The sequence below is a fragment of the Cibotium barometz genome, chromosome 44 (genome assembly GCF_041138505.1).
Source record: "Cibotium barometz isolate CiBa-2024 chromosome 44, ASM4113850v1, whole genome shotgun sequence".
Classification (NCBI taxonomy): Eukaryota; Viridiplantae; Streptophyta; class Polypodiopsida; order Cyatheales; family Cibotiaceae; genus Cibotium; species Cibotium barometz.
The window spans coordinates 27,386,538-27,414,184 of record NC_141089.1 but is presented as its reverse complement, the minus strand read 5'-3'; the positions used below and the strand labels follow the sequence as shown (position 1 = coordinate 27,414,184).

At 48.8% G+C, this 27,647-nt stretch overlaps 1 protein-coding gene across 1 annotated transcript in view; it reads right to left on the bottom strand.

The window, feature by feature from the left end:
* LOC147613142 (suppressor-like protein) overlaps positions 1–26,954 on the bottom strand; it is an 82,317-nt gene extending 55,363 nt beyond the window's left edge. The window contains exons 1-2 of the mRNA XM_086782425.1: positions 25,573–26,954; positions 25,067–25,411 (exon numbers count right to left, since the gene is read on the bottom strand). Coding sequence (XP_086638551.1) covers positions 25,067–25,411; positions 25,573–26,819 — 1,592 coding nt within the window. The 5' untranslated portion in view covers positions 26,820–26,954. The remainder of the gene's footprint in view (positions 1–25,066; positions 25,412–25,572) is intronic.
* Between the last annotated feature and the right edge of the window lie 693 nt (positions 26,955–27,647).

The following is a 27,647-nucleotide window of genomic DNA, read 5'->3' as shown; positions in this document are numbered from 1 at the left end:
CAATAGGGGGGGGGGGAGAGCCAAACAGGTGGCCTGTAGTGCCAACGGGGGGATCCCGTGTGTAAGGTGTAGAAAGGGCCACAGCGCCAAGTGGTGTGAAAGGCCTGGCGCCGTAAGATCGCCTCATCCGAGTCTCCCCGGATGCGGTCGTACTGTCCTCGCAGGGTGTGGATCAACTCCTGCCAGATCCCCCGTACAGTCTCTGCTGGTGGCTCCAATCTCCCCTCAAAGGCCGTAAAGCACCGGGCCCTCCAAGTGAACCAGATGGTGAGGCTGCTGAGGAGCTCCCATCGTAAATCCCTCTCCTGTGTCCAGCTGGCGGACGAGAAAGAGAGAGAGAGAGAGAAATTAAATGATATATTAACATCTCTAAGGGCCATAGTGGCATATGAGACTAGATTTGACCGGAACCAGGCGAGGCTGGCCCCTAATAAATCTGATCGCCTGACTGCCCTGCTCCATCTCATAGCCCATAGCAGGCCCTGACGAAGTTGACCAAGCAGCGGCACCCCACGTAAACATACCCTCTGGAGAGAGGGGGGCCAGAATACGCAGCATCCGCAGTCAAATCTGCTGTGCCTGAGGGCAGTCCCAAAGGCAATGTCTCTGTGTCTCCATAGGGTGGCCGCATCGGACGTAGGCCGCCGGAAGACCGCTGTAAACAAGCCAAGTGCCAACTGCTGAGTCCCTGTGGGCGACCAGCCACTGAAAAGCCGAGATCCTGCGGGCCTGCCGACTAGCCCAGAGCCGAGCCCAGAAATCCTCCAGGAACTCCTGTGAGAGTCCCTGTAGTCGCCAGTGCCCCGCTGCCGCTGGAGAAACCGTCCTCCTCGCCGTCAAAATATGCCGCCCCAGCCGAACAGTATACTGGAAAAAGGTGATCTCTGTGGCCTCAAGGGATGCATAAGGATCATGCCACTCGTACTCCCCTGGGTCCCACTGTAGCCAGGCCAAGGGGCGCGCTGCATATGCCCATATGCGCCAATCCGGGAGCACATCAGCAGGGTCGGGGTCAATATGCCACTTCCGAGAAGCGGCGGCCACTACCCGAATCCTCTGAAAGGTGCACTCTGCAACCAAAGGCGACTCCACCTCCACTCTCTGGAGTCTGCCCTCATCCTGAATCTCATAGTAGAGGCATCTGCCATCCTCAGTGCTAGCTCTGACAGCAATCAGGATCTCCAACTGTGTAAAGGCTCCCATCCACCGTGGGGCCACTGGCTCGAGAGGCGTGAACCACTCCTCTGTGAGTGCCTCCTGTATATCATCCCTCATAATCAACCCCCCTCTGAAGTGACTCAGCCTCTCCACCTGGATCTCCTCTGGTAGACTGCAGAAAGCCTGCCAGTCTCCAAAACTACGAGCTGGGCCTGCCCGCTAAAGGTCCCCAGGCTAGACGAGGCCGAGAACCCAGCATATGACCCTGCTCCGTGCGAACCGCTGGGCTCCAGATGAGCGGCTGTCTGGCCCGCTCCTCAACACAAGAAGGAGGACGCTGAGAGAGCCCCGGTCTCAGCAGCTCCCAAGCTCTCAGGATACTCAAAGCAAATATGTCCTCCCATCCTCTACTGAGGCCTGTCCTCCTCATCTCTATGAAGATCCAGCGAATCTCTGGTGCCCAAGTACCCCCTGCTGGGGGCGCCCGAGCCTGCAGTCGCTGCAAGAGGAGCTCTTTCCAAGGCTCAGCGCCTGGCAGCAACCCCCGAACAGTAAGCTTCCCCAATAAGGCTCTACTCTGCTCGACTGGATCTATAATGCCCAAACCGCCCTGAGCCAGCGGAAGTGTAATAACTGCCCATGCAACCTTTGCCCGAGCTGGCTGACCGTCCCTCCCGGACCACAGAAAGTTCCTGATCAGCCTCTGTACCTGGCTGATGCAAGAGCTCGAGAAAATCCAGCAAGACGTAATGTACCACATGGTCGCTAATAGCACCTGATTTGCCACCACCACCCTCCCAGCCAAGGATAGTCGAGCTGTACTCCAATACAATAGCTTCTTCCGAATGCTCAGAAGAAGCGGGGCAATCTGCTGCTCAGGTGACAAATCTAGGCCAATCTGGCATCCCAAATACCGCACTGCTGTGCCTAGAGAAATCCATCTAAAACCGGGGTCCGGGCTCCATGCCGGAGTGGGAGCACTACTGATCCAAAAGGCCACTGTCTTGCGCCAATTGATCAGTGCTCCCGAAGCTGCACTAAAAACCTGGTGCGACTGCTCAGCCCGAATAAGATTGGCCTCATGGCCATGCAAAAATAAGCCCGTGTCGTCTGCAAACTCAGCATCAAGCAGGTCCTCCCCCCGGACTGGGAGCTGCAGTCCTCTCAAACCAACCTCTTCTGCCATCAAATACATACTCATAGCCTCCGCAAAGAAGAGAAAAAGGAAAGGGGCGAGAGGACACCCCTGACGGACTGATCTGGTCAGCTCAAAACTCGGCCCCCGTCCTCCTGCAATCAGCACCTGGCTGCGAGCTGTGGAATACAGAGCTGCCACCCCTCTGATCCATCCTGGCTCAAAGCCCAGGCGAAGCATAGTGCCCTCTAAGAAACCCCAATCAACTCTATCGTATGCCTTCTCAAAATCGAGAAGCATCACGACCAAGTCCTCGCCAAGAAATCTAGCTCGGGCCGTCCCCTTCCAGAAAGTAAAGATGATGTCAAGGATACTGCGCTCCTTGACAAATCCTGTCTGAGTAGCATGAATCAACTCCCCCAGGAAGGGCTGGATCCTCAAACTCAAAGCCTTTGCTAAGACCTTGTAGACAGTATTGAGGATCGTAATAGGCCTCCAATGCCGAATGTCATCTGATACTCCCTCCCCCTTGGGGATAAGATAGATGAAGCCCTCTGAAAAGCTCTGCGGCATCACCCCAGTGTCCAAAACATGCTGAAAGCCCCTGCGGAGGCCTAGCCCCAAAAGGTCCCAATAGCGCATAAAAAAGGCCGGCGTCAGTCCGTCCTCCCCTGGGCAACTATGTCGCGGCAGGACCCTCAAGGCCTCGGCAAGCTCAATCTCTGACAGAGGCGCACCTAGAACTGTACGCATATGGTCTGTGACCCTCCTCTGCACATGGGCCCACACAGTCTGTCTGCAAACATCTCGATCCTCAGTGGCTGGCTCCGCTGAAAGCAGGTCACTATAAAATGCAGTAGCAATGGCTCTGATCTCCCCGAGCTCAGTAGCTACCGATCCATCCGGTCTACCAAGCTGGCGGACTCCTGCTCGCGCATGACGGGGTCCAGTGATCTCAAAAAACTCTCCAGTCACTCTATCACCAAGCTGCGTCCACTGAGAGGCCTGACGACGATAGTAAAACTCATGTCTCTGCTCCTCTACCTCTCTAACCTCCTGGCGTGCCTGGCTCAGCTGGGACGCCACCCACTCACATGCAGGCTGCTGCTCCTGAAGGCGCTGTAGCGAAGCAAGGCTGCGTCTCAGCCGTTGCTCCCGCTCGCGAATCTCTCCCAGTCGTGTCAAAGCTGCAGCGTGTAGAAAAGAGCTAAGATCAACGAGTCCCTGGGCACACTGGCCCGCTGCATCCTGGTCAGAGCACTGACTATCATGCCAGATCCTCTCAATGTCCTCAGCGAGACTGGGATCTGTAAGTACCCTCTCTGGGATCCTCAACTGCAAGCTGGGCTCCCGTGTCCCCTCCTCCAATGTCAATATAACTGGCGCATGATCTGAAAATGAGGTGCCAGCGAGAATGCCGACGGAGCCCCCTCGCTCCCCTAACCAGTCGCCCACATAAAAGCGATCAATCCGTGATAGATTAGTCCCTCCCTGTCGACGATCCGACCGAGAGAAACTAAGACTGTCCTGAGACCGAGAGAAAGCCCCATGCTGCCATGCATCAGTGATCCTCAGTGACATGCAAAACCGGTCCCAAGCTGCAAGCTCCGTGCCGTGCACTGTAACATGACTGCCTCCCACCCTATCTGCCGGGTCCTCAAGCATGTTGAAGTCTCCCCCGACACACCAATGTGCGGCCTCTGGCAATGCATCTGTAACCTGAGTCCAGAACTCTGCTCTGGCACTAGCATGATTGGGCGCATAGATGTTGAGCACACCCAATAGCTCATCATGCATCCTCAGAATGACATACTGTGCTCTACCAGGCACAATGATCCCTCAATCCACAATGGCCTGCCGCCATACATCTGCAATAACCATGCATACTCCTCCCTGTCCACCCAAAGGACCAAACCCTGCAGACCAAAAAGTGTCCCATCTACCAGGCATCACCGAACCATATCTCCGGATCCTGCTCTCACCCAAGTGGTGCTCCTGCATCATCAAAATATCAATGCTGCCACCAACCAAGCATCTCTGAAGCTCCTGCCTCAAGCAACCTCGATAGCGTATAAAGTGTGCTCCGCCAAGGCCCTGTACATTCCATGAGATGATCCTCATGGATGCCCTGCTGAGGTGGATGCTGTCTCAGCCGTACGGCGGGCCTTCGCAAGCGGCTTGGATGGAGAGTAGTCCCCATCCGAACGGCTGCGAATCTGTCCACCCGGTGTACTGCAAGAATCCCGGATCAGGCGCCAATGGTTGTGGCCCATGGCGACTGCCTCCTGCTCTGACAGAGCAACCTCGTGTATACTCACATATCCAGGGTCGCGTGCCAAGTCTGCCACTATGCGCACGACCAAATGCCGAATCCGTGAGGTATCCACACTCCCGGGATCCAAGAAAAAATGAGCCAACTCCCAAAGTCGGCCTATCACATCTGTCACCTCCAGATCGCTCATGTGATGAGAAAACTCAACTGCCTGAGTCTTCAAAGTGCTGAGAGCGAGCTCTAGAGTCCACTCCCGGTCACAAGGTCCACATAGAGGGAACGAGAAGGCCACCGCCGCCGCTGAGTCTAGTGCCTCCTCCCCGCGGGCCGGAGGTATCACTACATGAACTCGGATGGGTGCTGGCTCATGGGGGCCCTCTGCTCCAAGAAGCCGTGTGAAGGTATAATCAAAAGCCTCCGAGCGCTGTCTAATGCCAAGGCGACTCAGCCGACTGCGGATAGATGAAATCCGTGAGGCCCTAATCGGCATAGGTCTCCTCTATGATGCTCGAGCGAGGTCAGTGCTCAGCGCTCTCCGGACTGCAGGTGAGCGCCAGGGAACTGCCAGGGCCTCCCGGGAAGGCGAGGCGGGCGGAGGGGGAGGAGGGGGAGGCGAGGGAGGTGGAGAGGGAGCCGCTGCCGAAACCGGAGCGGAGACGGGAGGAGGCGAAGGTGGAAGCGAGGCGGTGGGAGGGGACGGGGGTGGGGGGGGTGAAGGAGGGGGTGCTGGCATTGTTGGGGTAAAGGCGTTATGCCCACCCTTATAGTGTGTACAAGCCCATAAGTTATAGTACATAGTACACTTAGTACTTTTAATGTACTAAGTGCACTATGTGTACTAGTGCAATATACATGTGTGATAGGGGAGTCACACACTCATGCTTTTCATGAGTTGACTTATCCCCACAACTCTCTCTCTCTCTCTCTCCCTTGTTGTTTCTCTGTGTATGTCTCCCACATGACCTAACCCTAATTCACCATCTCTCCCACACAACTGGTATCAGAGCCATCTTGGTCCCTCCCTCAGTCTGCTGGTCGCCTACTTCAATCAACTGTTATCATCCTGCGTTTTTTTTTCTTCTGTGTGAGCTCCGCTGCCCCAAAGCCTACTGCTGCCAGTACAGATAAGCGCTTGGCTTGGCCGGAGGCGCCCCAAGCGCAGGCAGGTTGCTGGTGGTCACTGGGTCCGTCAACAGAGGCCAGCTAGTGGCCCTGCATGGAAGCGCGCCAGCACTGGTGACCTGTAGAGTGGCTGAGGCAACGAGCGAGTGGCGAAGGAAGGCTTGAGCGTGTAGACGTCATCAGCCAGGCGAAGCGTGAGCGAAAGCAGGTCGTAAGCGTGGAAGGAGTGTAAGTCTAGGCGTAAGTTGAGCGAAGGCGCTAAGCAAAAATTTCCATCGAATACTAGCGCGAAGGCGAAGGTAGCGAGCACGCTTGCAAGGGCGTAGACGCGCTAGGTTGAAATCGAATTGCTGGAGTTGTTCTCTTCTCCCGAGTTCACGAAGGACTTCCTGTCCAAGTGCCATCACACAACATGCCGCGTCGGCCAGCAAATGCCACTCCCAAGCGGGTGGCTGAGTCTGGTTTGTCAGAGTCTTCTAATTCGGCAGCAGCTCCCCTGAAGTCTCGAAGATCGCCTCTGGTTTCTGTCTGCCTAGTGTTGTTTCACCAGCATTAGAAGTGCCCCCCCCCTACCTACACAGCTGCAGGAGCATCAGCATCAGCATCAGCATCAGCACCAAATTCGCCTGCAAATCAACAAAAATCAGAAATTACAAGGTATTTGCCTCAATTTTTTTTGGGGATTTGCAATTGAGCAAGTACAATCAACAATTGAGCAGGTACAGGTGCCCAATTGCTCAATTTTGAGCAAAATTGGCAAAATTGGGTGACATTGGTCACAATCAGGATCAATTTGCAGGAAATTGGTCAAATCAGGATCAATTTGCAGGAAATTGGATGTCGAAATTTGGGGCTTTTGATGTAATTGTGCAATTAAGCACTCATACATGCTGTATGATGTGAAAAATCGCACATTTGGGCAAAATTGCAGCAAATTGCAGCAATTTGCAGTGCAAATCAAGGGGCTTTTGTGCCGAGTTGGTTGATTTGCATGCAGGCAATCGCATTTGATGCTGTGGATAATGTGTTGATGCCTTACAAGCACTCAATGTGCCTGTAAATCAAGGGGCTTTCATGTATTTGATGTATATGTGGCCAGGGGGAAGCATCGTGAACACACAGGATGCCTTCATGTGCGTCAATGTACCATGCATGATCAGAAATTGATCTCAAATCAAGGGGCTTTTCAAGTTCGTATGCTTGTTGAGCTTGGCAAAGCAGCAGGCAAGCCATTTATGCCTTGAATCCTCAAAAATCAGCTTGCAGTCAAGGGGCTTTTGCCCAATTTCTGTTCGGGACTGTTGTATGCAGTGTACGGGACTGTAAAAGTCTGATTTTCACTCATTTGAACAGCCAGGAGAGCATTTATTGCTATTGTACCTGCTGGTACAGATTTGGCACAGCTTTGTGCATGTTTTGGCATGGCTGTACACTGTTTTGAGTGATCAAAAGGTTCAAATTCAGCTGCTGAAATTGCCGGTACAGGTTTGGTACATCATTGGTGAGCGCTTAGTACTGCTGTACAGTACTTTGGAAGGGCAAAAGAGCACATTTGAGGTGCTGTCCAAAATCTGCAGCAACCAGATTTTGGTGTTTTCATCACAAAAAGTGGGAGAAAAGTTGCATTCTTGCTTCCGCAGTGGGAGATAAAGCTTGGGAGAACATTTGTGAGCACTTTGTGTGCTTTGGGTGCAGTGTTTGCACATCTTGGGTGCAGTGTTTGCACATTTGCAGGGAGTCAGGCATTGACAGGTTGCATTTTGCTATGGCAACCACAGGTGAGAGCTCTTCATTGCTTCACATCAAGAAGCTTGAAGGCTCGCAGAATTATGACATTTGGCAAACCCAGTGCTACAATGTGTTGCTCCAGAAAAAGCAGCACAAGCCTATCAAAGAAAGGGGTGTAATGCCCGCTTCTCTTACGGCTGAAGAGTGGGAAGATATGGATGAGCTGGCAAGATCTACTATCATGTTGTCTGTGTCAGACTCATTACTTTTCAGCATTCGTGAAGAGAAGACAGCTTGGGGAATGTGGCAGAGATTGCAGGACTTGTATGCCCAACAAAGTGCCTCAAGCAAAGTGTATTGGTTGAAGAAACTCATAGGTCTTCAGATGAAGGAAGGGGCATCTATGACAGCCCATCTAAATGAGTTTAATGGTATTGTCAGCCAAGTCATTAATCAAAGATATGGATGAGCTGGCAAGATCTACTATCATGTTGTCTGTGTCAGACTCATTACTTTCCATTTTTGTGCAGAGAATCCATCTCTGACTTCATGGCACGCTCCCATAGAGCTTTGTCTGCCCTCTGTAAAGCCTCTTTGTAACATGAGGGCTCCCCACAGTCAGTGAGCATCAAGTAGTCAACCCCTGGAACAAACCTGTCAGGGACTCTGGAGGGTCTAGTGGACCTCCGTACCCAATGACCATCATTTGCAGGTTGCTGTCCAGCCTGCATATCACCCATTGGTGGCTCCTGTTCCATGCCATAAGGCTGAAATATCATGCCCGGTATCTCCTCCAACTGTGGTATATCCATAGGGATATCTTCTGCCATGTCTGGCTGTCCATTTGGACCATTTTCAGCACCATTTAAGGGCTGGTTTTCCTGCTGTAATGGCTGATTTACAGCCCTTTGTTGTTGTCCATGATGTCCATCATCATCAAAGATGACTCTGCCAGGCTCCTGTTGCCTTGCAGGCTCCTTATACATGCATGTTTCATCAAAAATGACATCATTGCTGCGTATGATCTTTCTATTCATGGGATCCCAAAGTCTATACCCCATTTCACCTCTGTCACCATATCCTAGGAATATGCATTTATGAGACTTAGGATCAAGTTTGGTGCGCATTTCCCTGCGTATGTGCACGTACGCAACGCAACCAAACACTCTCAAGTGCTTGTATGACGGAGGCTTCCCTGTCCATACTTCTTCTGGCACTTTCCCACCAAGCCTCGTGTTAGGTGACCTGTTTATAAGGTGAACGGCTGTCATAACAGCTTCAGCCCAAAAACCATGAGGTAATGCAGCATGTGACAACATAGAACGGACCTTCTCCTGTATGGTCCTGTTCATCCTCTCTGCTGTCCCGTTTTGTGGAGGATCATAAGGAGTAGAGAGCTCCCTCTTGATGCCTTTAGCATCACAAAAGTCCTGAAACTGTTTGGACGTATACTCTCCACCATTGTCGGAACGCAAAGCCTTCAGTGTTTTGCCACTTTGATTCTCAACATGAGCAACAAACTTCTGAAACACTGAGAATGTATCACTCTTCAAACGAAGAGGATAAACCCACACCTTGCGTGTGGCATCATCAATAAAAGACACAAAATATTTTGCCCCTCCCAAAGAAAGCTGAGGCATCTCACATACATCTGTATGCACAAGCTCTAACTGAGCATCTTTCTGTCCAAGAGCTTTCTTGTGGGGGCACTGTAGTTGCCTACCATATATACAATGCTCACAAAACTGAAAACTTGAAAACTTTAGAGAAGGCAAGTAACCCAAACGAGACAATTGCTCCATTCCTTTGACACTCATGTGTCCCAACCGGCTATGCCACATAGAAATTTCCGGCAGCTCGGTTGCATTTACATTAGCATGGTGACAAACACCTGCATGCATAAAGTAAAGAGTGTCCACCTTAGAGCCTCTGGCAACAACCAGTGAGCCCTTACTAATCTTCCACTTTCCACTACCAAATGTGGTAACATAATCAGCATCATCAAGCTGTCCAGTAGAAAGCAGATTCTTCTTGATCTCAGGCACATGCCTGACATCATGGAGCATAAGCTGTGAGCCATCTGAAAATACAAGCCTCACATCACCTCTGCCAAGAATCTTGCATGCATGGTTATCACCCAAATAAACCACTCCTTCATTGCCAGCAGTATACCTGACAAACAAGTCTCTGCAACCTGTGACATGAAAGGAGGCACCTGAATCAATGATCCATGAGTGCATACCATGACCACCTGTAAGAAGTGAATGGGCATCAAGTGAAGAAGTAAATAGGACCTCATCCTCACTGCCACCTGCATGTGACACATTGATTTCTTCAATCTTGACTCCACTTTTGCCCTTTGGCTTTACATCTTTGGCTTCATCCTTCTCTTTGTCTTTGCCTTTTCCCTTTTCTTTTTGATCATTTTTCCATTTGTAGCATTGCTTTTTAATGTGTCCCTTCTTGCCACAATAATGGCATTCCAAATCCTTTTTGGAGCGAGACTTGCTCCTTCCCCTTTCTTGGCTTTTCCCCCTTTGCTGGGATCTCCCACGTGCATTCATTGCATTAGACTTGCCAACAGAGTTGTTTTTCCTGTTCATCTCTTCTTGAAGAAGAGCACCCTCAACATCTGCATATGACAGCATAGCATTCGAATTGCTAGTGGCTGTCCTGAATGTGTCCCAACTCTCTGGCAAAGTGCATAACAAAAAGGTGGCTTTGAACTCATCGTCCATTGCCAACTTTTGATTAATGACTTGGCTGACAATACCATTAAACTCATTTAGATGGGCTGTCATAGATGCCCCTTCCTTCATCTGAAGACCTATGAGTTTCTTCAACCAATACACTTTGCTTGAGGCACTTTGTTGGTGCATTTACCTGCAGGCAAGAAGGTTTTGCCATGCAAGTGGGTATACAGGCTCAAAGTTGCACCAGATGCAAAGCCAAGATACAAAGCCAGGTTAGTGGCTAAGGGCTTCAAGCAGGAATATGGTGTGGACTTTGATGAGATCTTCTCTCCAGTGGTCAAAATGACCACACTTAGAGCTGTGTTGGCTTTGGTTGCGCATGATGATCTGGACTTGATTCAGATGGATGTGAAGACTGCTTTTCTTCACGGTGATCTCCATGAGGAGATATATATGCAGCAGCCAGAGGGTTATGCAGAGAGTGGAAAGGAGAAGCTTGTATGCAAGCTGAAAAAGAGTCTTTATGGGCTCAAACAGGCACCAAGAGAATGGTATCATAAATTTGATACATTCATGAAATCACAGAAATTCAGGAGAAGTGACATAGATCATTGCTTGTACACCAAGAAAGCTTTGGATGGCAGTCTCTTGATTCTCATTTTGTATGTTGATGATATGTTGATTGCCGGGAAATCTCGTAAAGAGATGGATGCTTTGAAGAAGAGGCTGCATGAAACCTTTGATATGAAGGATTTGGGTGATGCAAATCACATTTTGGGTATGCGGATACTTCGGGACAGAAATCAGCATGTGTTGTATTTGTCTCAGAAGGAATACATTGGCAAAGTCTTGCAGAGGTTCAATATGGACGGGGGGAAGAAAGCTAGTACTCCTCTGCCTCCATATGTGAAACTCAGTGCTATGGACAGCCCACAGTCGGATAGTGACAGGGCTGATATGGCCAAGATTCCGTATGCTTCAGCTTGTGGCAGTCTCATGTATGCCATGGTTGCTACTAGGCCAGACATTGCATTTGCAGTGGGAGTGGTTTCTAGGTACATGGCCAACCCTGGCAAGAAGCATTGGGAAGCAGTGAAAGGTGTCATGAGATACCTGAAGGGCACACAGGATTTGTGCATTTGCTTTGGCAAACAGGATGCATTAGTGCATGGTTACACGGATTCGGATTATGCCGGTCATCCAGATAACCGGAAGTCTACTACCGGTTATGTATTTACATTCACAGGAGGTGCTGTGTCATGGATATCCAGGATGCAGAAGTGCACTGCCTTATCTACTACAGAGGCCGAGTATATTGCAGCCACAGAGGCTTGCAAGGAGGCATTATGGCTATCTCGGTTAGTGGTTGATTTGGGATATACAGGGGATATTCCATTGTTGCATTGTGACAGTCAGAGTGCCATCCAGTTGGCAAAGAACCCTGTCTTTCATGCAAAGACGAAGCATGTGGATGTGAAGTATCACTTCATCAGAGAGGTGATAGAGAACAAGCAAATTCAGCTTGTTAAGATTCACACGGATGACAACCCGGCTGATCTGTTGACGAAGAGTTTGCCTCCGGAGCGGTTTGCTCATTGCAGACACTTGATGGGCATTGGATGAGGCCATTTTCAGCCTTGATATGGCCTTGTATATTATCATGTACATGCTGATTTTTTTTTCTTTTCCTTTACTTAAGGGCACTTTGCCTTTAAGTGGGAGGTTGTTGGGGTAAAGGCGTTATGCCCACCCTTATAGTGTGTACAAGCCCATAAGTTATAGTACATAGTACACTTAGTACTTTTAATGTACTAAGTGCACTATGTGTACTAGTGCAATATACATGTGTGATAGGGGAGTCACACACTCATGCTTTTCATGAGTTGACTTATCCCCACAACTCTCTCTCTCTCTCTCTCCCTTGTTGTTTCTCTGTGTATGTCTCCCACATGACCTAACCCTAATTCACCATCTCTCCCACACAGGCATCTCATGGTCCTCAGTCGCTGCAGGGGTCTCCTCCTAAAGGGGAGCAAAGCTGTTCCTCACGGGAACCCAGTGAGGCTGAGACTGTGGCTGCTGCTGCAGCGGTCTCTGGGCGTGCTGCTGTGGCTGTCTCCCTCAGCGGCGCCCCTGTCCAGGCTGCCACTCCGAGGTCTCTATGGCCTGAGCAGGTGTCCCGGAGGTAGCCTGCCGAGCCGAATCTGTGGGCGGGCCATCAGTAGCCTGCTGCTGTGGTGAGGGTCGAGGTCTCCTGCGAGGGCAGGCCTTGGCCAGATGACCGACCTGCCTGCAAATGAAGCACTGGTTCGGGAGCCCCGAGAACTCCACTCTCTGATCTATCCACCCCCCCCCTATCCTAGGTAGCTGAATGACCTTAGGAAGGGAGGAGATGTCAGACACCAACACTCTGACCGAAGGTAGCCCAGCTGCTCTGGCCACCACTGAAGCTGCTGAGGGGCCCGTCTCTAGTACCGAGCCCACCAATGCTCCGAGCCTGGAGAGGAGCGCAAGATACTCCCGGCGGAGACCAGGGAAACAAACTGTAATATGGAAGAGGCGCTCTCCCTGCTCCGCCGCTGCTGGGTCAATGTCCCCGGCCTAGGAGCTGTACATCCAAGATCTTGCCCACATCTGCAAGAAGGCGAGCCTGAAGAAGATCCCTGATCTCCCCTCTGCTGGGGCGAGTGCCGACTATACGGCAGATGGTGGAATGAACCTGGAGGCGTTCCACCTCTGCGGTGAGGCTCGCTTCCTCTTCCGGCGAAAGAGAAAGCCTGATGGGGATGTCCTCGGGGGCGGGCAAGGGGGCTGCGGATGAGTCCCTCTGAGGCGAGGCGGGAGGAGTCTCCATCAGAGTCTGAAGCTTAGGCGAAGGCGAGGCGAAAGCGGAAATCCTGCAAGAAACGGGCTGCACACAAAGAGGCGGAAGACCGGAAGAAAAGGAAAAAACAAAACCCCCTGGGGGTGAAGAACAGCACGAAAGAGGAGGGAGGGGGCGAAAAATCGAAGGAGAAGCCCTGGGGGGGGGGGGGGGCAGCAACGCGAAAGGGAGGGGGGCGGGGCGCTGCTAAAGGGAGGCGGGCGCGAACAGGCGAAGAGGGGGGGGCGAACAGGCGAAAAAGGGAGGGGGGGCGAACAGGCGAAGAGGGGGGGGGCGAACCGGCGAAGAGGCTAGGAGGGGGGGGGGGCGAACCGGCGAAGAGGCTAGGAGGGGGGGGGGACGAGATGGCGAGGAGGGGGGAGGCGCAACAGCGAGGAAGGGGGGGGCGCAAGCGGGCGAGAACGCGAGAAGAAAGGGGGGGCGCAACGGCGAGAAGAAGGGGGGGGGCACAGAAGCGATGGCAGGCGGGGGGAGGAAGGAAAGGGACGCGAGGGAGGGAAGGCGGGGGCGAGCAGCGCAGGGGTGAAGGCGGGAGCTTCAACGAGTTATATTTGTGGGTTACAACAATGGCAGTAAAGGCTACTGTCTCTTTAATCCTTCCACACAAAGAATTTTGGACAGCAAAGATGTTGTATTTACTGAAAATTCAAACCAGCCATTGGCTAAATTTTTTGGACAGCCACCTTCAGGCCCACATAACATGTTTGAAGGACTTCTCCCATTGTGAATTGATGGCACGACAGATCAGCCATCAACTTTGCCTAATGGACGACATTTGGGTGCTCAAAATCAGACCATGAATGAGCTCATTACATCTCACAATGTGGAGGAAGCATTGAAGCAAGAGCGGACAGCAACAGAGGAGGCTAGAGTTGTGCCCCGTTGGCTGCTCCGTACTTTCCAGGAGAGCAAACTTTCAGCTCCACTTGGTAGCAAGACACGGGCTGGTTCACGTAATGCAAGAGAACACGCAAATGTTGCTTTCATGAGTACACTTTGTGATGTAGACCAGCCAGATTCATTTGAAGAGGCTCATGAGGATGAGCATCGGATGCAAGCCATGCAAAATGAGATGGATTCTATCCATAAAAACAGCACTTGCAATTTGGTAGACTTGCCTGTTGGCAAGAAGCCCATTGGCACAAAGTACGTTTACAAGTTAAAAAGAAAGTCTGATGGTACTATTAACAGGTACAAGGCCAGGCTAGTGGCCAAAGGATATGCCCAACAAAAAGGCATTGATTATGATGAGACTTCGCACCAACTTCTCGTATGGCCACAATTAGATGTGTTGTTGCATTGGCTGCCCATCATGGATGGAAAGTGCAACAGTTGGACATAAAATCAGCTTTTCTCAATGGGGATTTGCAGGAAGAAGTGTATGTAAATCAGCCCATTGGTTTTGTAATGCATGGTCATGAAAATAAGGTATGCAAGCTTCAAAAAGTACTTTATGGTCTCAAACAAGCTCCTCGAGCTTGGTACGAGAAGATACATACTTATTTGACCACGCAAGGATTTCACGCTAGTCCAACAGAGAGCACCCTCTATGTGAAAGAGGATCATGGCACTTTGATTATGCTCATTCTTTATGTGGATGACATGTTGCTAACTGGGAATGATATGGATAAAATTTCATGGCACTTTGATTATGCTCATTCTTTATGTGGATGACATGTTGCTAACTGGGAATGATATGGATAAAATTTCAGCACTCAGAGCTGAATTGCAAACGTCATTTGAGATGATAGACTTGGGATTGTTGCATTATTATTTGGGCATACAATTTGTGCAAACAAATGTGAAGATTTATGTACACCAATCAAAGTACATTCAAAAGCTGTTGCACAAATTTGGCTTCCAAGATTGTAAGCCCATCTCTACTCCGATGGAGCCAGGGCTGAAACTGAGCATGTATGAGCCTTTTGATATGAGTGTTTACAGCCAAGCAGTGGGCTGCCTCATATACTTATGCAACACACGCCCGGATATTCAGTTTGGGGTTTCCCAGTGTAGCAAATTTATGCACAGCCCAAGTACAAAGCATTGGCAAGCAGTGAAGCGGATCTTCCACTATCTTCAGAGCTCCCTAGATCTTGCGTTGGTATATCCTAGGGGGGACAGATTGCAGTTTTGGCCCTTCATTCTCACCTTTTTGGCATCTTCTTTTTGCCTTTGTTGCGCCATGATGAGGAACAATCTTCAAGTTTGAGTTCTTTTAACTCTTCAACTGCTTCCTTGGCTTTTTCAACCTCCTCTTTAGCTTTTTTTCCTTTGGCTGCTACTTCTTTAGCCTCAATCTGTTGCCTCAACAATCTATTTTGTTCCAAGATTGCCTTGACGAAATCTTCATTGAATTACGAAAGCGTTTCTATCATGGTGGTGTCTTCTTTGTTGATCTCTCCTTCCATATCTTCTTTGTGGCTTTTTGAAGAAGTCTCTCCTAGCATTGTGGAGGCCTCGATGGTTTTTCCTAACCGAAATTGTACCATCCACGGAATGCTCACTTTTGGGTAGCTAAGTTGGATCACAACTTGCAACTCTAATAGTCACAACCTGCAACTCTGATACCAATGTAACATGCACTGCCTCTTTAAACCTGTGAGTTTATGCAATCCACTTTACTTTGAGAGAGAAGAGTAGAGAGAGAGAAGATAGAGAGGCGACACCAGTCCCAATTACCCACTCAAGGGCCCCCCTTGCAAGCAAGAGTATTTGCTTGTATTTTTTTCGAGAACTTTGTACAATGACAATGAATGATGACTGAGGACTGCCCAACGCAAGGGCGAAGAAGACCGAATGCAAGCTGAGCCATATGCTGTCCAAGACACTTTGAATAACTCTTCAATGACCACTATGCAGGCCAAAACTGAGGGATGCACATATGTTGGCTGAATGTTCAAGAGGATCTTCACGTAGGCTTTGGGACTATACATAGTCACAAGGGACGGGGAACGGTGACGGGGGACGGAGACAGGGACGGGACGAGGGACGGCCATAAGTAGGGAACCGGGACGGGGGAGGGAACGGCACTCAAAAAATACTTTTTTTTTTAATTTTTCTACTCTACACTTATTCTGCTTTGGAAGTACATCAAAATGAGCACAAATTTATACTAAAATGGTAAGCTTTTGAGTCATATTAATAATTAAGTAGATACAAAATGAGTCATGACTCAAGAGTCAAGACTAAGCCTTAAGGAGGCAAAATACATGGACGGACTCAAATGAGTCAATGACAAAAAAGTGCTGAACTTTGAAGACTAGAGGCTAGAGGCTAGAGCTAATAAGTAGTAAGGCCCATGAATCATGATCCATGAATGATCATCCACGTGAAGTGCTCGCCTCATGGTCATGGGTAGCTTGTGCCAAAGAAGCATCAAGCTCATCCTCAGTCTCATCCTCACTGGCATGCTGCTCCTGCACCTCATCCTCTTGTTGCTCTTCTTGTTGACTCATCTCCCACTCGGTGAAGGAATCTGCCTTCTTGGTCACGCTCTTGCAAAGCATTCGCAAGTTCGCGCTGACAAAGACAAGGTCATTGGCACGCTCTACCCCAAGTCGGTTCCTCTTCCTAGAGGCAATGTGGCTGTAGGTACTCCAAAGTTGCTCCAAGCAAGAGGAGCTGACGGCCTGGCTAAGTATGCGGATGGCAAGTTGCTGCAGCTCCGGTCCATCTGAACCAAAGTCCTCCCACCATAGAGCAGCACCAACTTTGGAGCGGTCAACCTGTGCATCATGACAGCCATAGGAGCCATGAAATGACCTGTACATCGAAAGCTGGTCCCTGACCTTGCGCCTAACCGATGCATCAGACACAAGATGATCCAAGATGATCCTCCATCCAGCGCTCACCTCTCGGTCACTCTCCTGCTTTTGTTGCCTTGGAATTCTGGGTCCACCACATAAGCTGCTGCATGCAATGGAGAGTAGTAGGAATTCCACCTTCCTAGACACAAGGCATGGATCTCCTCGTATCTGTCTTCGTCAGGCACGAAGTCTTTCAACTTCTCTATCATGCGATCCATGGCCTCGTAGACCTTGCCTATGCATGGTTGCATAGCGTCTACAATCCTCAATAGGTGGACTATGGGCCTCACCATAGCATCTGTGGTCTTCACACGCTCCCACCAAGAGGCGTCATCTGCCCGTAGCCTACACTCTTGGCCAGTGTTTGTATGGGACTCTTGCATGGCGACAAACTCGTCGCTAAGGAAAAGCCCTCTCAAAGCACCGCTACAATCCTTCAACCGGCCCAACATGAGAAAGTTGTAGGCAAACCAGGTGTCGGAATATTTGAGGAGAGAGAGACAGGACCTCTTGTTGAACTCATGCCGAAGTCTTTGGTGGTTGAGGACAAAGGAGACCATGGTGTTGGCCTCCTCAATGAGCGGGCTGATTCATGGTAATGCCCCGATGTCCTTGTCAGAATACGCAGCGGAGATGATGACCAAATCTGGGAACACAAGAGCAAAAACGCAGGCATAAAAACAGCACAAGAGAGAGACAGATGTAGGCGTGTAACTCTGCTCTATATACACAAGAAGATTCCGAGGAATGATACAAATGAGGTATGGGGGCTGGGGGCCTATATATACCTCCCTAGAAGGCAGTCGGCCAGCAGAAGGAATGCCCACGACTGATGAAAAAGACCCACGACTGCATAAATGCAGTCGGCCACCATCCAGATGCCCACGACTGATGAAAACCAGTCGGCCAGCAGCCCTGAACCCCACGACTGATGAAGATCCAGTCGGCCAGCACTGGGGTGCTCCCGGCATCATCTGGCAGCCCTCCCAAGCCTCAGAAAAATGGGAAAAAATAGGGGAAAAATGCGGAGAGTGGGGAAAAATGGGAAAACACCTCATAAGGGCGGTCACACCCACAACAAAGACCCTGGTGTATAAAACTAGACAGGAGATGACTTCTAACAGTCCTTGAGGAGGTTGTTCAGGCAATGAGCCATACAAAAGGACACCGTGACATGTCCATACATACTTTGGAGAATAGCTCCCGCTGCCCTATTGGAAGGCTCCCCATCCGCAACAAAGCCCACTACATGCTCGGGGCCAACGATCTCCATGGTAGTAGCCCACTACGCCGCAAGCACATCCGCGCTCTTCCCAGTGCCGGATGCATCATGAGATGAGATGAAGTACATCTCTCCGCGGGAATATGCAACCATGCCGTGAATACTCCTCTTGCGGGTGTCACTCCATCCATCCACAATGAGGGAGACTCCGTTCCTCTCCCATTGCTGCTTTGTGTTGTCGGCCGCTTGCTCTACAATGCGCTTCTCCTTGTCGAGCAATGTAGTGCGCAAGCTCTCGGATGAGGGGGGCGTATAGGTTGAGCCATACTCCCCAATCTTCTTAACCATGACCTTGAAGTATTCCGACCTATTCAAGAAAGTAATTTACTAATGAGAAGGGGACTAGGATGATGAAAACATGAATGATGAATTGGCAATGATTGATTGCACTTACCTAGCCGCTTGAAAGGCAATGTGGTCGTGGAAGAAGAAGCGGGCCACCGCCATATCCACCTCCTCCTTCAACTTGGGGTTCCAATTCTCCCCAAGTGTAGATTGTCGCCGTGGGCCACGTAATGATTGAGAAGCCGTGGAGATGGAGGGTGCCGGTGTCGTGGATGGAGTAACATTCCGACTTGATGGTGAAGGTGATGGTGTGCATGATCCCGATCCACTACATGACTCCATTGTAGAGGCTTGAGTTCCTCTCCCCATCGTCGCGGGATTCACGGCCACTCGTGGTGTCCTTCTTGTCGCTTCGACCGCTTCGTAGACGCTAAGCTTGTTAAGAAGTTCCCGTCTCTTCTCGGGCGTGACATTCGTGCAAACCTCACCTCATGCCCACTCTCATGCAAGAGGTGGGCTCGCACTTTGTCGGCGCCACCCGTTCGCCGGTACGGGCAAAGCTTGCATACCCATGGCCGAGAACCGCCTCCATGAACGGATGTGGTGTAGTTAACCTCCTCCCACCATGTCCATCCCGTTGTCCTTCTACGAGAAGCCCCGGCACGTGAGGAGGATGCCATGGTTGAAGATGGCTTGACTCTTGAGCCTTGAGGAATGAGAGAGAGAGAGAGAGAGAGAGAGAGAGAGCCTTGAGGAATGCGAGAGAGAGAGAGAGAGAGAGCCTAGAGGCTTGGAAGTTGGAAGACTCGAAGAGTCAAGACTCAAGAGCCTTGAGGGAGAGGTGAGAGCCTAGGCCCTAGAGCTTGGAACTTGGAAGTTGGAAGAGAGAAGATTCAAGAAGCTTGAGCAATGAGCCTTGAGAGTTGTGAACTTGTGTGTGTTTGTAGCCTTCTAGAGGCTTGTTCTTATATAGATAGGCAAGAGAGAGAGAGGAAAGCCTCAAGGGCAAGAGAGAGAGAGAGAGAGGGCCAAGCCTCAAAGAGCCAAGGCCCAACAGCCATAAACGGCTCAAAAGAAGCAGGCAAGCGGCAGGTAGGCGCAACGGCCAAAAACGCGGCAACGGCAAGCGCAGCGGCTCTCTGCCGTCCCCGGACAGCGCCTTCCCTGTCGCCGTCCCCTGTAAGAAACGTCCGTCGGGGGACGTCCGTCCGTCCCCGTCCGTCCCCGTCCCTGCGCCGTCCCGTTTCGCGATCCCGGCGTTCCAAGGCTCCGTCCCCTCCGTCCCTTGTGACTATGGGGCTATAGCACAATAAAGTGCTAGTTGATGGAGTATGCACAAGAGGCCGGAGGCTCTATGCACACATAACTGCTCTTTGACTGCTTGAGGACTGATTTGTGTTGAATGATTTATGACATGGACTGGGCTTTTGATTATATATGGACATTTGCTGCTGGTCGGTTCACTATTGGGGTTGTTGGCCTGTTTTTGGACAAGGAAAAATGCTACTATTAGGCATTAAATGCTGCACTTCTTTCCATTCGTGTCCCACATGCTGGCCGACTGATGTTTGAAAGCCTATACAGGCTGACGACTCGGTGCCCATGCTATCCATGATGCCTAAATGGTGGCCGACTTGCTAACCATGCTGATTATGCTGGCCCACATGATCATGAGAGGTGGCATAGGGTTTCTAGACCCATATGCAAGGCAACCCCCATACTGGGGTTGCCTTATGGGCTGGCCCATGTGCATATATACCCCTATGATGCTTACTAATGCAATACCTATTGCTAGGGTTGACCTCTACATGTACTTATATGATGAATTCTCCAAGTGGATAAGAGGACTGACACATGAAAACGCTCTTTGGCTTTGGAGACTGACCTACGTGGCTCGTGCCTAACATGTCCCGGACAAAGCTCACAATGGGGTCACGGCATGTGACAAAATGTTCCTAAAAAGGTAATCCTATTGTACAAATGTTGCACTGATGTAGAGCCAATGTCACACAACACTCCAAAGCAAGGTGCATGTGACAGTGGAGCTGAAATTTTGCTAACTTGCAAGGTTTTCAACAACCATCTAGGCACAGATTTGGCTCCTTGTATGGCTGTTTGCTCTTCCCTGACAACATCTTCAACCTCTTCCATAGAAGGGGGCTGATTTGCTGGTTGTTCCATACATCTTACATCTTGTTCAACGTGAGGCATATCTTGAATATGGGCTATCCCCACTAATGGCTATGGGTGAAAAGCCCAGCAAGCACGTCATGCGAGCTTGTATCATGACTTTTATACAAGCTGAGCATGGGCTGAACTAAATTTTCAGCAAATAACACCTCTCTACGGACAAAAATCCGGCGTGTCATTGGATTATTCAGATGGTATCCCTTACTCTCATTACGGTAGCCCACAAAGATGCACTTGATTGCTTTATCATCTAGCTTTGTTCTAAGTTTCTCTAGCACACGAGCATATGCCAAACACCCAAATGTACGCATATAATCCACATTTGGCTATTGTACCAAGCCTCAAATGGTGTTATGGTCTTCAACGCTTTTATTGGGCACCTGTTAAACACATGGGTTGCACACATGATGGCTTCCATCCAAAAAGTACGAGGCAACTACTGTGATGTCATCACACATCTCACTATCTCCTTGAGAGACATGTTCTCTCTCAGCTACACCATTCTATTGTGGTGAATAAGGCATAGTGCACTAATGTTTGATGCCCTTCTCAAGCATATAATCCTTGAATGCTTTAGACATGTATTCTCCCCCTCTATCTGATCGGAGTGTGTGTACTTTACATCCAGACATATATTCAGCCATTGCCACAACATGTTGCAAGCATGTAAACGTATCTATTTTTGCTTTCAAAGAATATACCCAAGCAAACCTTAAGTAGTCATCAATGAATGCGACAAAGTAAAGATGCCCCCACATGGATGGTGTCCACACCGGACCACTTACATCACTATGTATGAACTGTAATTTATTTTCAGCACTCACAACTCCATCCTTGGGAAATGGTTTGCGGTGCATCTTTCCCAAAATACACCCCACATACATGTCTTGTTGGAGACTCAAGAGGCGACATATTGTCAACCATATGATGCTTCTGCAAAAGCATCAAACTCCCAAAGTTCACATGCCCGAAATGAGCATGCCATAATTCTGCATCATGCATAGCACGAGTGTGTGCAGCCACGGTATGTGCATCATATGAGCACTTGTTACAGTTGTCCAACTTATACAAGCCATTGCACCATGTTCCAAAAGTGACTATAGCATTACCCCTTGAAGGGTCCTTGACTAAACACCTCTTATCTACAAATTCAACCGCCAAACCTTAATCACTTAATGGCTAAGACAGAGAGCAGATTTTTCTTTATCCCTGGGACATACAATACATTAGTCATGCACACATTTGCACCATTGGCTACGACAACCATGACCTTGCCTATCCATTTCACTAGATAAGTAGAATAATCTATACATGATACAATGCGACCATTAGAAGCATAAACCAAGTGCTGAAATACATCTTTGCAAGAAGTGATATGGCGCAAAGCACCACTATCAAAATACCAAATTACATCCTTATTATGCAATACAATCAAAAACATCTTGTTTTATAGCACTTGGTGTGTCACTATCACATGTGACCAAAATGGTCCACTCCTTATGGACTACATTAACAGACTGCTCTGCTTTGTCATTAGAAGTGTCAGCTATTGTATTACCTCCATCTTTCTTCTTCTCTTTTGCCATCCACTTTCTACGTTCATTTATGTAGTGGCCAGGCTTATGACAATAGTGACATTTGCCCTTCTTTTTGGGTTTGCTGGCATCCAGTTTTTCAGACATATCACCTCCAGAAGAGGGTTGTCCATGACCAACCTTATTAGACTGGTGTCCTCCATGCTTAAAGCTCTTGGCTTTCCTCTTGTCCTTGGCTGAAAATGTCCTGTCACCACCACGGTTGCTTGAAAGATTTTCTCTTGTTTGTCGTCATGCAAGAGCAAACCCACCAACTCTTCAAAAAGAAGAGGTTCAACACCTCCTCTCAATCTCTCATAGAGAGATTGAGAGGTGTGAAAGCCCAAATACAAGGGAGGTAAAGAATGTACAGTATTGGTGTCCAACCGTTTGTCTGGGATAACCTCATCAATGTTTAGCAACTATTCCTGCAAATCTTTGACTTTGGTGAGGTGATGTGTCATAGTCACCCTCACCCATAGAAAGAGTATCCAATTGCCTCTTCAAGTAGGCAACCCTTGCCTCGTTGCGTACTTGCTTCCAGAGTGTCCCATGCAAGCTTTGCTATCTTGCACGACCGAGTGTGCAGAATGATATACCTGTTGTTGACAGAAAGGGCTATCAAAGACATGGCGTGTGCATCCCTAGAATCCCATCTTCTCTACTCTTGTGTAGGAGCAAGATGTTCTACCTCAGCTCTTTGAGCAGCTCGTGTAGCTCTTTGATGTGTTGCGGCTGCAAGGTAGGTGGACGTGTGCCATCACCACACACAATGCCCCAAAGCCCTTTGGCTACCAGCAAATTCCGAATCATGAAACTCCATAGGGAGTAGTTTGATCCATCTAGATTATCCTCCTGGGATAGCACATAAATACTTCTGTAGCATTTTGAGCCATGATGTCAAAATCCACACTACAATACCTACAGGCAAATCAAAAAGCACTTACGTGTACAGCTAGGCAACCCAATGTTCCTGTGCAAACTTTCTCCCTTCCAAAATATGTCAACCTCAAGCAAGAGTTCTTACAGATTCTCTGTAGTGTCCAAATAAACACTCAATGTGTGTATATATGTTTCAAATCTCTTCCTTGTAGCCCTGATACACGCTCCAAACAAAGAAGCCCCAAATTTTGCATACAATATTGGCTTCAATTTCTGTTGAATTACATGAATTTCAAAAAAAAACCAAAAGTTGTATACAAATTTGGCTTCAATTTGCACTGAATTGCATGGATTTGAGAAAAGCCCCAAAAGTTGTCACTCTATACTATAGTACCTACAAACTTAAAGCCTCATGAAATTAAAAGATTCAAAGGTGCAGACTTGTACATCTTCGATGAAGGCGTGCTGGACAGAGAAGCACCGCAGTAGGAGAAGCAGTGACGGCAACTGGCCGATGAGGGCATGGTGACTATGGGTGAGTCAACGAGGACCTAGTCGTGGAGATAGGACGATGGCAACTACGACGGGGACAGCGAGGCACGGTAGCGATAGCAAGGCGATGGCCAAGGAATGAAGAAGCCGACAGCGACCTACCGAGACAGAACACAAGAGCCCAAAATTTCAATGTAATGGGCCTTTGCCACGTAATCCCCAAAATGGGATTTTGGGGCTGAGTGCCACCCCCTGGCTAGGTGGCGGTGGTCCACTCAGCACTACCGGTCAGCTAGCAGCAAGGGACGGTAGTAGAGCACTGCACACTAATGTCGCCAAGGGGCTGAGCGAAGGGGTGGCAAAAATTTGCAGGCACACATGGGCGGCGGGCGTACATAGCAATTCGAAGGCGGGCAGGTCCAAGCTATTCAACGGGCAGTTCCCTCCAGGACAGACCAGCTCTGATACCAAATGTTGGAAGGCCACAACCAGCGAGAGAGAGAGAGAGAGAGAGAGAGAGAGAGAGAGAGAGAGAGAGAGAGAAAGAAAGTTATATTAACGTCCACGGGAGGCCGAATCCGACCTATGGGACAGATCAGGTACATCCATTTACATTCCACTCTGGGTATCAATGCCAAAGAGGCATAAAGGTGATGGAGTCAACCATCCACATATATCCATCCATCCATAATAATATGAAAGTACAAAGCAATAGATAGAGTGTCCTTTCACACTGAATATCCAAAGGGAAAAACCACATGGGAAAAAGTCTCCTTAGTTAGGTCCTATTCACACGTTAGCACTACCATAAGTATGCATTTGCCTTGAGAGGCTTATAGAGTCATGTTTCAGTTTTCAGTTTTCACATTCTTTTTTAGTTTTTCCATGGCATTGTACACCCATGGTATCATTGTACTATTCATGGTCTCATAGGCCCTTCGGGTCTTTTTTAGATGTTAATGGATCTTTCTTTCTCAGAACTCTTGCACAACACAAGTAGTCTTACAAGGCAAGTAGAAATGGGCACCTAATGTGCTTCCAGAGTGTAGATTAGTTTACATAAAGATCTTAAATGATCATGAATATAAAAGATCACAAATTGTTGCTCTCCTTTAGTGACCCTTACAGCTACGTAAGAAAGATTGTAGGAAAAAAATTTATAAGGGCTGGAGTTTGTCGACAACAAGAGCACCAGCTATAGGTACATTTTAGACCATTTTATATTGGGACGGTGTGTTGATGGTTGCACTCTTGGAACAAAGGTCTATAGAGGTCTTAAGGTGAGTGCTGCCTTCATTTGTGTGAGCTTGTTTTTGGGTGGTCTATGACTAAGCTTAAGCCTAACACCTGGAATGGGTGGGCTTGAGTGGAATGAGATGCCAAGGCTATGCTATGGGCAGCTTGATGTTGGTCGAGCCTCATATTGAAGATGCTCCACCATTGAAACAATGGCTGAATAGAAAACTTGCTATCTGCTCCGTCTCTAGATTCTACAAACCTTAACACACAAGGAAAGTAAGTCACATGAAAACATGGAAAGGCAAACAGTTTGCAACATACTTGTCACTTGTTGGGAACTCTACTCCCTCATAGCTTGACATCTTGTTGATAAAAGAATGCATGCTTTTTGCTACTTCCTCAGCACTGAAATCGTTTTTTGTTCTTTTGCCTCTTGACGAATCCTGATTGTGTTTTGGTTGAGACTTCTTGCGGCTTGCTCTTTCAGATTCATACATATCTATTTCCTTCTGTCTCTCAAGCATGGCATTTTTAAGATCATCTTCTCCATTGTAAAGCCATGAATCATCATCACTCTTCATGTCCTGTGAGCTTGGAAAGTCATGTGCCGAATATGGTAGTGCCAGAATATCTGCGATTCGCTGGATGGGTGCATTCATGGCTGCACTGCAAATGGGCATGTAAGCAGTCAGATTGATACAACCCACTCCCCACATATATTGAACACACAACCTCCTATCTTTTTTGAAGAACATAAAGACAACAGGAAAAACTGAAAAACTGTGCTAAATCTTTTCAATTGCAAAAAAACGTGCCAGGCAGAGTACCTCGCTCTTGTAAACAGGCTTGTCTGCCGATAACGTTCTACAGCATGATCCATCAGCTCACGATATTCCTTTGAGCCATTGAGTAGACCCCTAAAGTAACCTGTCTGCTGTAAGCTGGCTAAAAATGTTTGCCAACCGACATCCTTGTTCAGTACTGTATCTGCACCAGTCTGCACTTGTGAATGCAACTCGTAGCCAGCGCGCTCCCAGTACATCATCTCAAAGCCACAAGTCAGCTTCATGCCCAGCTCCGCTTCACTGTAATGAGGATCAGAAAGAGGAGGCATAGGGTAACAGCGAGGAGCTTGGAACACCTGCTGCATAAGCTGTGCATACATGGCTCGAGACATCCGGACAACCACATCTACCATCTGCACCTCCTTGCCATTAGGTAAAAAATGCCCCATCTGCGATGCAGCTTTCATGGAGTCCAAATCACGGTCATAGAAGGCCCCCACTGCCAGGGCCACCAGTTGAGGTTCATGCTTCAGTATTTGTGCCACAGGCAAAGGCACTCTGCAGACCACATTGTGCATGCTGTTCTTGGAGTTTTGTCCATAACCTGACAACCTGCGCTGGATCACAGCCTGGGCGGAATCGACCGCCCTGGTATGAAAATTCCCACTGTTGATAATCCTAAGAGCATCTTTAATGGATGGCAACACAGGCAATTGGTAAAGCTCCGCAGGTGATGAAGGTGAGGGCAGAATATGGAGATCACCCTGTCTGATAAAAACCCTGTTCCAGCTGTTCTCAGGCTTCAACCATCGCGGGATGGAGTAAGCTGCCTCGATAAGAAGAAACTCACCATCGGTGTCCCAAACCCTAATGGACAGCTCGGGAAACTGTCGAGATATCGCAAAGAGAAGGTAAACAACAAACCATTCATCTTCAATATTGTCACCATATTTGAGCTTACCATGAAGGTGAGGGGGCAAGGCAGGAGAAGCCATGGGGGGGAGCTCGCTCTGGGCATGTTCGAGCATGTGGGGAGGGACGCTGCAATGGCATCTTATGATGACGTTGCTGGTGGTATTGTTCGCGTTGTTGGCGTTGGCAGGAGCGAGGTCAAAAGGCTCGTGTTGCCATATGTAGCCTTCTGCGAGAGGCAAGACCACGGCCAAACAATCTGTTCGCAACCGATGGATCTCCTTCTGCTGCTCTTCTGCATCGTCCTCGCTCGGATTTGGGGTATAAAGGGCGAAGAAGACTGTGTCGTCCGGTATGGGGGGGCGCTTTCCCGCCATACTCAAGGGCGCAGAGTAGCTTGGAGACCCTAAACCTCGCTAAGCACAAGTCAGCATTGCCACGTGGAATGTGAGAAGAGTCCAGACTGTTGTAAGGGATCCCACTAAGCATGAATAATTATTATTATGTGTGCTGCGTAGATTACTCCAATAGATCAGTATATATTCACAAATTCGTTTAGTGCACATATTTCACAAATTCGTTTATAATTAGTGGGCATGAATTAATATCTACCCACACAACTTAGCTAAAGCTAAGGTAGTGAACCATACATAGACATGTGTCACGTAAAGGTAAGGTCGTAGAACTACAAATCATGAAAATAAAAATCTTATCTTATTGCAACCAAAAACACTATGGCACATATTTACAACATTGTCAGCCACACACGTGGAAGACACTCATTCGCTTGCAGTCAACACACTCATATTATTTATTCACACCCTGATGTCGCAAAGAAGCAATGACTACATGAACCCTCATCATTGAGATCATGTCGTGGAGGCACAGCTATGAAGGCATCACCTTCGCTGACGGCTCTGAGGAATTATGCAGCTCTCTCCGAGGAGGAGTTTATATAGGTTTCATTCAGATCTACATCCAATAGGCTTTCTTTGACAGCTCTCTCCTCGGAGGAGTTTATATAGGTTTCATTCAGATCTACATCCAATCAGCTTTCTTCGATGTTTATGGGATTGGCCTGAGCACCTTTCTGGCTGCTTCCGAGCTCATCATTTTGCTTCTCCAACAGTCTGTCTTCTTGCTCTCGCTGCTCCTCTTTCTGGTGAGACTCGCTGAGAAAGTACCTTGCACATTCACCTTCTATG